Genomic DNA, 14,154 nt, shown 5'->3' with positions numbered 1-14,154 from the left:
TCTATGGTGTGACAGTTATAAAATGTGGTCACGTAATATTTTTTCTACTATTTCATAAATAATAATATCGTAGTCAAACCTATAACTTATGAAAAGTATTTCACCATGGGTTTATTCAGGTTTTTCATAATCAAAAATATATTTTATGTGCTCTTAAAGGACAAGTTTTTAAGTTAATTAGACTATTTTATAGTTTCTTTAATGCATTTGCTGTAGTTACCACTTATTTTCTGCATAAACTATAAGAAAATTTACTATATATTGAAGTCCTAATGAGAATGTAACGATTTGTGAGGAAAATACAGTTTTTATGACAGTCTGTATTACTGCTGCCGGTTATTTTGGTAGAATTCGTAACTTTATGCTGACAACACTCATAGAGTGCCATCGCACCACCACTCGCAGCTCTATTCGTGTGAGTTCGTCGCTTCCGCTCGGCGGACCTTGCGCGACGTAAGCGGGTGTGTGCGAAAGTATGAAGTGAAATCGTACCCAGTGTGTGAAATGTTTAGTGGTAGTTTTTACTGTGTTAAATTTGTGCGAACAAAATGAGTGCAAACGGATAGTCGACTTTCTTATTTCCCGGATTTATAAACATTGGACGGTAGTGTAACACGTAACATTTTGTAGAAACGGATTCAAAATGGCTGTGTTTTGATGGACCCTTTGTCCGATTCGTGTGTTTCTTTCAGCATGGTAGTGGGATCCTACAGTCAGAAATTTGACTTAAAGAGGTGAGAAAGAGGCTTGTTATATAGTAGTGGTTTCCGGGTATAGAAACTCGAGTGTAAAATACTGGTTCCCGCCGAAGTGAGGTGTCCGTGCGGTGCTTTCTACATGAGCGAGCGATATAAAACGCTTTCTGATGTGTGAGTTTCTCTCAACCTTTTGGTTTTCCGTTTATGTTGCTTATAAAACAGTCTTGTAGTCTTTTACGGCATGAACGTGCTGTCATATAAATAACTTGGGTGTACTTTTGCACATTTAGGAGGCCAACTGTCAACCATGTAAACATATGACTGCTTTTTTTAGATGTTTTTAACTATTCTTATTGGAATTTTCAACGTGGCAAGCTGATAACGCCTTGGTTTGTATTGGGAAATTTCCACTTATAAACAACCGAACAATAGTCATATTATTAGGTATTAATAAGCTGATAATATGAAAAAAACAACTGTAAAATAAAAGTGGCTGACAAAGATGCATGAATTAAATTGGTATCTAGATTCAAGTACTCAAATCGACTTAAGTTGCATTCAATTATTGCAGTAATAATTAATAAATAACTAATGCTCTACTTTTGTCTACCTTTTGGCTTATGGCCAAATGACCATTTGGTTTATTTTGGCTCAGAGCTGACAGGTACTCTTAAATCATAATCATAACTAAAACTCATTCACCCAATTTTAATTGCTATTAAAACTGGCCAGAGACTCGTGTCGGGTAAGAAGGCAGAAAATATTGACCTCTAAGCACCTAGACGCCTATAAAAAGGTCTTCCATTCCATTCTATTTTAAATCTTTATTTTGACTATTCAGAATTGTATTTGTCTTTGAAAGTATTGATGTCAGGGGCAGATAGAGGTAAACTTCTAGCTGCTCAGAGGCCTATAAAAAGGAAGGCTTTTTCCCTCAGGCCACATAAAATTTTAAACTCTCAACAAATGGCCTTCCATTCCACTGTACTATAACCACATGCCACTGACCTTACAAAATTATTGCTACAGAAGATTGAATTTAGTTTTATTTTAAATTACGTTAAATTTCATTTGTTTTAAAATTGTATGCAACAAAAGAAAGTTGAAGTTACATTGTATTCTTTTTTTTATGCCATATTGACAAACCAATATGGTATAAAGAAATATGAATAAAACCTAACCTGAGGGTCGGGGTCTATGCTGAAAAACTACAAGAACTATTGTATAACAGAAAAGTAATAAACAGTGAATAAATCTCCATGTGACGGTAGCGAAACAGCCACACCACATTTGTATTTTGCATATTCATCTTGTGCGGTTACCAGTTACCACCCATTGTGTACTCACAATTTCATTATCTGCCTCTCTATCACTTTTGCATATTTGAGCGATAGACGTGAGAGGATTTAGATGCCATATTGATAGAAAATAAAAAGAGGCAGATAACGAAATTTCGTTTTTTGGGGTGGACCCAAATGTCAGGTTAGGTTCTATTCCTACTAATAGAAAATTCAGACAGTATACAAAATGGTGATGATATAGGAATATGTTCACATAGTGTCAACAAATAACTTTATAATTCTTGAACCATTTTGGGTAGCTTCGTTTGAAAATTAATATCCAACCAAAATGATATTCTTCTAAAATGTTGCCAAGATGAGACCGTAATAGTTATTAGATTTCATGTAGAGTCAAGTTTCTAACTCTACAAGCCATAACTTCACTAACTCTACACCTTAGTTAAATTACGAGGCTTGGCCATTTCGTTACTACAAGAACTATTGTATAACAGAAAAGTAATAAACAGTGAATAAATCTCCATGTGACGGTAGCGAAACAGCCACACCACATTTGTATTTTGCATATTCATCTTGTGCGGTTACCAGTTACCACTCATTGTGTACTCACAATTTCATTATCTTTGCCGCCCTTGTGGATGAAATGCATTTTTGAAGAATAAAGAGAGCTATTACGAGCTGAAAATGCATGTTATAACTACTCTGTTACATTATTGGTATACTTAAAGTCTGTCCGTTAGCCATAGTAAATGTATTTCGAACTTGATCTTAGACATCAGACAAGCTATACAATTTAAAAAATATAGTACTTATGTATCTGAACGCTAAATTAAATTCAAATTGTAAGATTTATATTTGACCATACCTACACATGCAGATAGGTACCAACTCCATATTTTTATGAATGCAGAAAGCAATCAAATTCACAAAGTCAAGGTATAACAAACATTGAAAAAGAAAATGAAGTCGCTGGAAAAAACAGACACATGATATTAAAACTACTTTGGTTCCTAATAATTTTAATTATGTCAGAACTCTGTTAAATATGTATGTGAAGATAAGGTAATGTAAGCATTCTTTAAAAAAATTGTAACATTTGCTTTTGAAAATTGCATATAAGTGTAACAAAAAGAAATAAAAGGCGCTGATTATCAGGGCTACAGGGTTTTATGGGTATAAAACCTATAAGTTGTCAGAAATAACCAATATAGAGAGGATACAGTATCAGCCCAAAGTGTCAATGAGTTTAAGAATAAATTAGATAAGCACAATGCAAATTCTACTTAACACTGAACCCTTTAATGATGACTCTGGATACAGGCATTATCAGTTTTTTCAACTGCCTGCCTGCTTTACAAATAATAATAATTATAAAATAATCCTAAGGAGTTTTTTTTGGAAATAAAAGTAATAGTTGTGTAGAAAATGTTTTGTGTTGAGAATATATAGGCACCTAGCAATAAAGGTCGGTGCGAGAGAGCGCGGCGAACGTGAAATGTCGCCGGGACCGTTACTAATACAGTTAGCAACTAAGTGCGCCTAAACTTTGGCATTGCATGCCGCAAACCTGCCTAGACGATTGTACACCGTATGACAGAGGGTTCTGCACAGAGGAATCGAACGAACTCAGTATTAAAGCAGTCTTATGCAGATTTTAAGTAATTAGTCAGCTTATTTACTGTCGCCGGTTGTAGTCTTATTATCTGATCACGCCATCACACCGTGACTAAAATATATTTAGGATATTTTGGTCACGGTGATAATGACAGGAACGCAACCATCAAATGCCCTATGGGCGCTTAGCCTTAGCTTATTCTAAAATGTTCTTAGGGTTTACTCTAATACTGCTCTGTTGTTTTAACGTAAGTGATACTTTAGTATCACAGTATTAGATTATGCTACGAGCTTTAATATTGAAGACATGGGTAAGATGTTACCTACCTATCTACTTCAGTAAACTTTCTTCTTATAACCTTCAACACGTAATGAGTACCATATCATTTCTCATTATAACATTTACTTTAGAAACTGCTTGGCGTCCGTAGAGTTAAGTTTTAAAAAAAGCAAACGTCTCTTTACATCCACGTTAACTGCACCGGCTGTACACTTTTGTATTTTCTTATTAGCCATCCTTTTCCTCGAATAAATAGGTTTTTTTTGCAAAGTAGACTGTTATCTTCATTTTCCTCATTATTTTCATTCGCGTACCGCATCGTTACTTCCACATGTGGAGTTTTCCCGGGATAACTAACGTACTTATTTCCTCGTGGAATATTGTTCTGGGAAAGGAAAATAAACAAATAAACAGACTTCTGCTTGTTGACAAAGTTTGTCAACAAGCAGAATCTAATTAATACTTTTTGTTTCCAGGTACTTGTAGAAAATGATGATGTGCGTGTGGTAAAACGATACCTAGGCAAAAAATATATATGTATTTCTTTGACTAGGTTCGTAGGTACCTAGTTGTTTACAGAAATGGAAGTTACATAAAAATTCAAGCATGAAATCATTTCTTGTGTAGAAATGTTAGCATCTACGGATTTAAAATAAAATGTAGCTCGCTACTGACATTTTGCGTTCTAACTAACAATTTCCTGTTATTTTCGGGTCCTAAAGCGATCCTCGCTGGGCTCTCGCTACTTTCACCTTGTTACTTCCATCTTTAGGCTTTTACGTCAACCGATTTAATTTATTCTTAAAAGCACTTTATTCGTAAATGTTTCTTTTGTGAATATTTGTCTTAAAAAGTTATGCTGCCCTAAATAGGTTTTGGCTCAGTTACAAAACACTGTAGCGCTTTGTGCAGTAATAAGCAAGATTAATCTTTTGAACGTAAAAGGTACGTTGGCATAATACTTTACTCCTTCGGTACTCCGTCTTGCGATGCCAAAAAAAGAAAGCATTGTTGTATACGATAATAACGTGTGATTAGTCTCTGTCAGACAAATGCTGTTGTCACGTTTTCGACATAACGCGTACGGTTACGACATGTCTTAGGTATAATTATTGAGGCCTACTTTAATTCGCGAGCAGGCAATTTGATGTTCAGACCGATACCTAAGTTGGTTTAAAATTGCCACACGATGTTGTTGTTGATGTTGTTCACCCAAATTTAACTGACCTGACTGTTCGCTCTGGACGGCTGTTTTGTTTGTATAATATCTATTATCCAAACCACAATATCCATATTAGGCTTAAGTTTGATCAAATTCGATCGCTTTCTTATCTTTTAAATTGTTTCCAAGTAGTGAATGCCCAGGCTTCATATCTCGGTTTCTATTTCAATCTTAATTTTGTTAGCTAATTCGTTTTTATAGGATGCAAAATCGTTGTTCAAAATTAGCTGGTAAACAGAAGCAAGGTGGGCAGCACCTACTTTACAAGGACATGCTTAAGCGCCACCTGAAAAATGGGAGGAGTATGCTTCGCAGCAGCCAGAATGGCGTTCTCGTGTTAAGGTGAGCGTAAGGAACTTTGAAGACGCCTGTCTCATTGACCTTGATGCGAAACGTCACATACGTGAATCCCAGCGGAAAGCCTCCTATAATTTTACTTACAATAGTTCTGGTCAACTATTCTGCCCTCCTGCGATAGAATTTTTAAAAGTAAGTTCGGCTTTGCAAGCCATATCAATTCTCACGCTCGTAATTAGTCAGGGTCGCCGTTGCCGATTACGGCATGGATGGCTATATATAATGCAGCAAAACTCCAGCTTCTAGCACACGCCTGTAACGTTTGGAATTATGTATCAGAGGGCCTTCCGCGAAATTTGCCTCACTATCCCACTTACATATTCGCGTGATAGAGAGGCAGATAACGAAATTTAGATTTTATTGTTTCGCGGTAGGCGCTCAGTTCTCACATTGAGTTGTGGGCCCGTGCTACTTCTGGCGTACGGCCTTTACTACCATAGATTACCAAGAGTATATGTGCCATGTAACGCGAGTAAAAGTGTATACCCATTTTATGAATGGAAAACGTTTATAAAGTGGGTGTGCACTTTTGCAGCTGGGTGCACCTTCAACCAAACCAAACCAAATTCAACTGCACGTAGCCGTAATGTCCGGCGTCGCCCACGCTCCGTTTAGAAAGTCGATGGCTGCGATAGTCGAGGCTTTGTTCTCACCACAATAGGATCATAGGATATCATTCCGAGAGTCGCACTGGCTTCCGTCAGTTATGGCGTATCGTTGATAATACATTAATTATATAAACAGCTGAGTGGAGGATAATTTTTCTTGGTCACTTTAACAGCTAGCCTAGATATATAGACTACATTGACAACCTTTATAAGTTTAACATTGTTGAGTAGTTGACGAAGTCCTTCGCGTGTTATTGAAAGCTAGAAAACCCTTTGGAAAGGGCGACCTATCGACTATGTCTTATCAGAGTTATTTTATTCAGTAAATCATCAAAATCATTATGTTTAAGGTAGGTACCAATATAGCCCAGTATCAAAAGTAGCTGATCACTATCAGACTACGCGTCGAAACAAAAGTATCTTCAGTTCTCTAATAACTTATCAAAAAGAGATATTCTCTATATATAGAACAATTTAGACTGTGACAGATACTTTTGAACGTGAACTGTGGAGATTAGAAATATATCCCTATTTGGAAAAGTATTCCAGGGTTGCAGATAGCATTGGCGCGTTATTTCATCCGCTAATATTTATGCTGACTGTACCTGCCTCAAGAAACGAATTAAAATGCAATAAAACCGGCTTCATTACCACCACGTAATAAGGAAAACATAAATGATTGTCATATTACTTATTTCCTTCCCTCGCCTTATTTCTTAGTAAGCCGAAGTAGTTCCTTATTTTGACAATCGATTTAAATCGGTTTCCAATTACGTTTAAATTCACACCTATTCGAACAGGCTGGTGCAGGGCAATGTGCGCGATTTCGAGGAGCAACGTAAAGCTGACCTCGACGCTAAACGCGACGAGCTGAAAACGCGCCAGCCTGCGTCCATTCACTACCACTACCTAGCTGGTGTCCTCACGTGCCCTCAATGTGCGCGGGGGTTCACCTCAAAGATCGGCTATGTCAGCCATCTTCGGGCGCATGAGCGCCGAGCTAACTAGGAGTCGAAGTGGTCGCCATGGTCGAAATCGGCCGGAAAGATCACAATATAATTGAATAGGTATCTTGGTATAGTACTACTACTACTTCACTGGCTCAGTGACCTAAACAGGATCTTGGCCTCTGACACAAGAGAGCGCCACTCTGCCCTATCCTGCGCCACTTCGCGCCAGTTGGGATCTTGGTATAAAACAGACAAACATTTTTATGTATTGATTTAGAACTAAATCGTTGAACTATATTAATAATCTTTGAATTTTACAAGTATTGATCGATTCCACGCGTTTTATTAAGCAAGACTTTCGTAAATATTATATTGAGACATCTCGGTACGGTTTGTTGTATCAAATGTCCAAGGCTTAAAACAGAGCTAAGCGCATGAAACCTTGCAAACGGCTGGTCCGATTTTATTATAATAAGCGGCTTTAACTGTTCCATCGGGGCTACGCAATTCTTTGTCTTGCACTCAAGGAGAATCAAGTTTCATTGTAAATCTAGATTGTTTTGATCCGCTCATATTTCCTTGGACCGTGTCTGTTTAATATTCTGTTAGAGCGGCGGTCGTAACTTTATAACATTCAGTTTGGTGCACTTTGAAGCGGATTTGACCTTACATTAGTGATTGCCTTATTTTTAGGTTTCAGCTGTCATAATTTCTTAAAGATCACACCACAGTGCTCAAAACTCTTCTTTTGGTGCTACAGAAAAATACAGAATAAAATAAAAAATTAAACTTCCTAATTGTTCCTCATCTCCATGTGTTACATGTGTATAACTTTTAATATTTTGCAATTGTATATACTTAATATGTATTCTTATTTCATAAATTTACCTCTTCCCGACTGCCTTTGGTATGCCAATTATTTGCCCGAAAGTCTGTGGTGTACAACAATTTAAAATTTGTCTTTAGGCGCTCGGCAGTTTGCCAAGAATGGCAAGGATCTTTATATTTTTCAATTTCTCATTATAACCTGCCGTTGTTCAGTAAGCCCACTAAGTTACTGCCAGTTTAGAAAGGCAGTATGAACCAGAGTTTCAATTCCGCTTAGGTGGTTATATAATTATGCATCCGTGCTTTTACAGGTTGAAGTCACGTTACAGAGACATGCCTCATTGTGATGGCGGCTCTTAGCAAATGAGAACTCGATTTTACGACGCAATCCGCAATATTACTTCGCCACGAAAGCCGAAAATATTAAAATTGGCCCGTTCGACGGTCATCGGTTCGCAAGATTCGCCATTCTTGTTATGAAAATGTTCGTCCGTTAAAATTATTATAAACAGCCAAATTGCCTTTTACGGACAAGTTGAAATTACCTTTAGTAATTAATGTTTTGAAACTCATTCCTTCGCAATTTTCTGGAATGCTGTTTAAATCTGTAATTCGAGTTTGCAATTCTGAAAATTTTGTACGGAGTATCAAACAGTTATAATAAGACGAGGATGATACAAACATTTTTATGAAACTTTAACTCTTTTCTTAATCTGCGTCATCAACAGTCTTCTCAAAAACATCGCACGTTTGACAAAATCATCACGTGTTAAAATATTACCATTGTCTCAGAATGATGAACTTTTATATGTAAAAAATATCAGACTTGAGTCAATTCACTTGACAAACACAACTGTTGTATACGTGTCGGTTTTCGCACGATATTATAATTTATATACATAGATATCTCAGACCAGAATATCAAAATACTACATGTAAAGTTGTGTATGTAGATTTAAAGTGTTTTACAAACATTAGGATTTTTTCAAGTTTTTTTTCTTTTATTTCCGTCATATTTAGAACAATGGAAAACAAACTAAATAAAAATTTAAAAACAATATACAATACAATTCAAATACCTACTCTTTATTGCACACCTTAACAGAAGAAAATAATATAGAAAATACAGCCACATAGTAGAGGTAAACAACAGGGCGTCTTATCGCTAAAAATGTCTCAATTAGGTACTACGAGTACTTCAACTTTTAATTAGATGTGAAGTTTCGTGTTAATTCTTTACACTGTACTACCTAAGTACCTACTGTGTCCTATTTGATATTCTATTTCAATTTTCAATGTTAACAACATATCGATATACTATCGAACCTTAGTACGAGTACCTACTTAATTTTTAGACGCAGAATAGTGAGTAGATTTTTTATACTCCAACATAACTTCAGATAATTCCAGGAATATATCATAAAGATGGGTTTAGATTCTGCGATTTGATAATGCACTATCGAATTTGTCTTGAAATACACTTTGTATTAGTAACGTATAGTAATCCGATACTGTTGCTACTACAACAGCGATTTTTTTGTTTTATACGTTTCGGCGTCGATGCTAAATCTTGAAAAAACTCCATATCATGAGATCCAAAATCCATTATTTATATTTTCCATAGTCTGTCATTGTCAAGTTCCTAGTACTATTTTTTTTTCAGGGAATGCATGTCATGTACCCGGAGCCGACGCACTATCGCAATCAGCCAGCCAGCCAGCCCTCGTACCAGCCGGCCGTGTCGCCGGCCCGCCACCAGCCTAAGAAGCGCCGCGCGCTGAGCCCCGTCTCGCGACACGCGGGTCCCGATAACACTGGCTACAAGGTGAGTCGGCGTGTGGAATTGCACTAATATCGTAAGACGCCGGGACTGGTTGTAGTAACAGTGTGTAAACTGCCTTAGTATAGAGCACATTATATGTATATCACACACGTAATGCCGTATGACGTGGCAGGTGTGGTTTCAACTCAAATACTGCTTTAATAGACGGAGCGGGCAAAGTGTTAAAAATGATCTCGATCATGGAACTCGATTCCCACTGCCTTGCTATACTCGGGGTCTCAATAACACTCGTTATCAGGTGAGTCGGCATCGGCATGTGGATAGCCCTAATATCGTAAGACGCCGGGACTGGTTGTAATAACAGTGTGTAAACTGCTTTAGTATATGGCACATTATATGTATATCACACGCGTAATGCTGTATGACGTGTCAGGTGTGGTTTCAACTCAAATACTGCTTTGATAGACGGTGCGGGCAAGGTGTTACAAAACGATCTCAGATCATGGAACTCGATTCTCACTGGCTTGCCTCAAATAATTAACTGTAGAAAAAACTAAAATTTCGCTTATTTATGAGTGTAGTAATTAAACGTTCTTCGTGCTTAATGATAGCGAAATTTATGGACCGAACAAGGAGGTTACAATAACATCACATTTGCGATTTCATATCAACTAAAGTATAATAACATTTTTTAACGTCGCTAATATTATTGATAGTTTCAAACACAAGCATTAACTTGCGCATCGTGTTTTACGAAGTTAAGTAAAGCAAGTAAGTACATTTTGTTTTATAGAACTATTTAATCCTGAAGCGATAGAGTTCGAACTAGCACAAAACACTTTTTATGTTATCTAGGAACGAAGCCAGTATCTTTAAAGTAATCAAAGAATTGATAAGACGTTCGTTTAGCATGAACCATTCTGAATATATTAACTTTTATATAGTTTATGGTATCATTTTCTGCAATAAAAAACGCAAACTCGTAACGAAACTGCATTTAAAACTAGTCTCCGTGACGGAATCGGGACGACGAATTCGTAACCTTTCTTTAATGTCACTACACAGCGATTGCTTATATACTGCGATATAATGCACAGTTTATTTCGAAGGGTTAAGAGTTTATTTTGATTGCCATGTACACCATTGCATACTATACTGCAGTATTGTCTCTGTATACGATTAGACGATGAACGCAGCGGCGTCAACAGGGAATCAAGACTTCCCACTGGCTCCTGAAGTCTTGCGTCAGGGTGGGTAGACTCCGTATTGATTCAGGAACATGTTTTGAAGACGCTCTTTCCTCTCATCTTAGCGTTTTGTCCAGGTTGCTTCCTCGTTAAAGTGGAATTCAATAGAATGGCAAATAATGTAAACTATGTTAGATTTTGTTAGCATATAACCTAAAAGTTTTACGATAGTTGTTTTCATTCATATATTAATAATTAACATATATTTTAACTAATAATTGGTATAAATAAAAGATTTAGGTATAAAAAACTGTTGATAAAATCATGGTTGTCCACAAAAAGTGCAAGATTACGAAGAAATTAAGGTTTGTTTACATTACTTGTCATTTCTATTGATCTCCATTAAAGGTACTGCTTTGAACCCAGGCTCCGCTATTCGACTTTTTCTCGTCCATGCGGTGAGCCCGGTGGCAATTGTTGATGCAAATTGCAAGCAAATCAGTTAATCAATCACCTATTTACCATACAAAACTAATAATTTACGATATCGACTAGTAATTACACTGAATGACTTTAAAATGAACGCCTGTCCTAACGAAGCAAGCATATTTCAAACTAATTAAATTGGACGTCGCGCGAGCGTGTGATAGTAGCTATGGTGTTACTCCAATTGCAACTGGCACAGTCGAGTCAATCCAGCGATCGAGTGTAAGCTTTTCGATTACCTATTGTTGTTCCGGACCATGTCATTAGTTACCTAGTTCACTTTACCATTCGACTCACTTACGATTGCTCGGCAATGTAAATACATGAGCTGATGAATATTGAATCTATTTACCACATTACCGCTGGCCTGTCGCCTCCTATAACAGGGCGCGGTTCTGAACTCGACGGAGCGTAAAATTTCCATGGAAAATGTTTAGTCCTTGTACTATTTTCCGTTTTGAGTTGACTGGAGTTCAATCCGGAACAGTCCAGACGTGATATTTTTAGACACAATCCACTGAAATATCTTGAAAATGTTTATCTAAGACAGACGTGTTATTTAACTGATAGAAAAGTCTGCGGGGCGACGTCTATTTGTGGATTTACATTTCGTATTTTCTTATTTATGTGTTGAAATAACGCAGTAATCACAATCGGCCTTATTGTCTAGACTTTCAACTTGTTTTATACTGGATCAAAATAAACGCAATCATTTTATAGAAACACTTAAATGTAACGTGTTATGATGAAATGACGCGTTTCGGTGGCGCAAACTAGTCGTGTGTCCATTTTTAGCGATCAGAGGACAGTCGATTGTAACTAATAACCAGTGTAGTTTTTATTTCGATTCGTAACAACAATGGCTAACGAGAGAGAACATGTATTCAGGTTTCTTCGAGCGTTCGGGTTTCCACTTTCGGAACAACAACTAATGTTTGTTTGTCGATCGAAACTCGATCTATTCGTCGGTTTGTTTTATCGGAGTTTGGTGCCACCTGCGAAAACAGCGAAACCATCTTAATAATAACATCTCAACACGATCTCGTAGTTCCTCTGTTGACGGGAAACGGGGTTTATATTTGAAATCTGTATCTCGCAGTGCATCAAACAAAATATAATAATAAAAGCGCATTATAACAAATGTAATACAGAAGCAGCTGCAGAAAACCAATGGCTGCTGAGTGGAGACCATTACGTTTACTTTCTAATGTTTGTTTTTTATCTTTCTTAAAAAAAAAAAAACTCAGAACAGATACTCATGAAGTCGGGTGTAACAGCGCTCGGGAAAGCTGAAAGAAAATAGGCGCTTCTATCCAACCACAGATCAATCATCATCGCCCTGTCTTACATGATTGATCTATGTTCTATGCTGCAGCGTTGCATACAGATAGCCGTTTTAATTTAAAATCTTCCTTCAATCTATGACTTTAATCATGGTGTAAACTGGTATTTTATATATTTTTTTATGTAGCTTTTCATAACGTACTGTCACAATATGGTTAGAATTATACGAGTATGTACTTAAACTGCATTGTTTATCAGAAGTCATCCGCTGTCGGACCAATAGCCTTCTTGAAGGATTTTTCATTAAGCTGGTCGTGCGCTGCTCTCATTCATCTATTAGTTCCCTACGATCGTGGTAGATTATCAAAAAGATGGACCGATTTTATTTTAAAACTATGTCGGTAGCTAACAAGCATACGGCCCGCCTGATGGTAAGTAGTCACCGTTCCCTATAGATGCCTGCAACTCCAGATGTGTTACATGCGCGTTGCCGACCCTAACACACCGCACCATCGTTGAGCTCTGGCTACATTACACAGCGTCAGGAATACGACACTATGAGTAGGGTCCAGTATTATTTGGCTGCGGTTTTCTGTAAGGTACTTCCCCAGTTGGGCTCTGCTCTGACATGACATTCGCAGTGCCATACCTCTCTTTTGGACGTAGTTAAAGGACCTCGGTCCGATCCATCTCTTTGACAAAGCTATTACAATTGAACCTATCTGACCTCAGTGTATGCCTACAGTATATAAAATTTATAACTGTTTTATCTAGTAATCAAAATGAAACAATCGTATTAGTTAAAGTGGATAGAATTGAATTGCAATTTAAAACACGGCACAGCAAGTTGAAAACTGCGTTGCGCTGTTTGTGAAATAAAAATTGCAGGTTTAATTTTAAAGCGGGTCGCAGATTTATTTTTAAATGGAACGCTTTCGTCGGATACATTATCACCTCTTTGCATGCGACTCATGTAGGAATGTATAGTTGTATGTCGGCATCACTATGATCTCGGATACAATAGAGAAGAGTACGTAAAAATACCGGTCTCTATACAAGTTGCACTCTTAAAAACATTTAGCTGAAAACATTCTGGCACCTCTTCGATAGCAGATCTCAGCAGTGAACAGTACGCCCGCCATTTAAAGAGACACTGTCATCATGCTGTTACGAAGAAAATTTCGGCCCTTATGTTCGTACTATAGATATTTTGTGCAAGTTTTTCATTTTCTGAATAAAAATAAATAAATCATTTATACTTCGTTTGATCCGGTGAGCAGGATTCAGCCACCGAAATACGATACCCTTCGGCCATAAGTCGGCGCACGCGATGGTATCCTGCAGCAATTTAAAACCCTTTCGTTTCAATATTGGTATGGAAATTAACAATCCTCCCGTCTGCAATATGCATTCGTACATCTGTCGCGGATGGTCTCTTTACCGTTAGCCAGCATCTGGGGCAGCGTCGAAAGCAGAGATGGGCATTTCGTAATTGATTCCTGATTTCATGATTACTTGAAATTACTTTTGGAATCTGATTACCGGTTCCCAGATTACTT

The 14,154-nt window shown here is 37.3% G+C and overlaps 1 protein-coding gene across 1 annotated transcript in view; it reads left to right on the top strand.

The window, feature by feature from the left end:
* Positions 1–396: 396 nt before the first annotated feature.
* Positions 397–14,154, top strand: part of LOC133525043 (homeodomain-interacting protein kinase 2-like) — a 138,329-nt gene continuing 124,571 nt past the window's right edge. The window contains exons 1-2 of the mRNA XM_061861259.1: positions 397–734; positions 9,519–9,680. Coding sequence (XP_061717243.1) covers positions 9,522–9,680 — 159 coding nt within the window. The 5' untranslated portion in view covers positions 397–734; positions 9,519–9,521. The remainder of the gene's footprint in view (positions 735–9,518; positions 9,681–14,154) is intronic.

Source organism: Cydia pomonella, chromosome 14 (assembly GCF_033807575.1).
Source record: "Cydia pomonella isolate Wapato2018A chromosome 14, ilCydPomo1, whole genome shotgun sequence".
NCBI classification, from domain to species: Eukaryota; Metazoa; Arthropoda; class Insecta; order Lepidoptera; family Tortricidae; genus Cydia; species Cydia pomonella.
The sequence above is the reverse complement of the archived record's forward strand: the minus strand, read 5'-3'. Positions and strand labels throughout refer to the sequence as shown.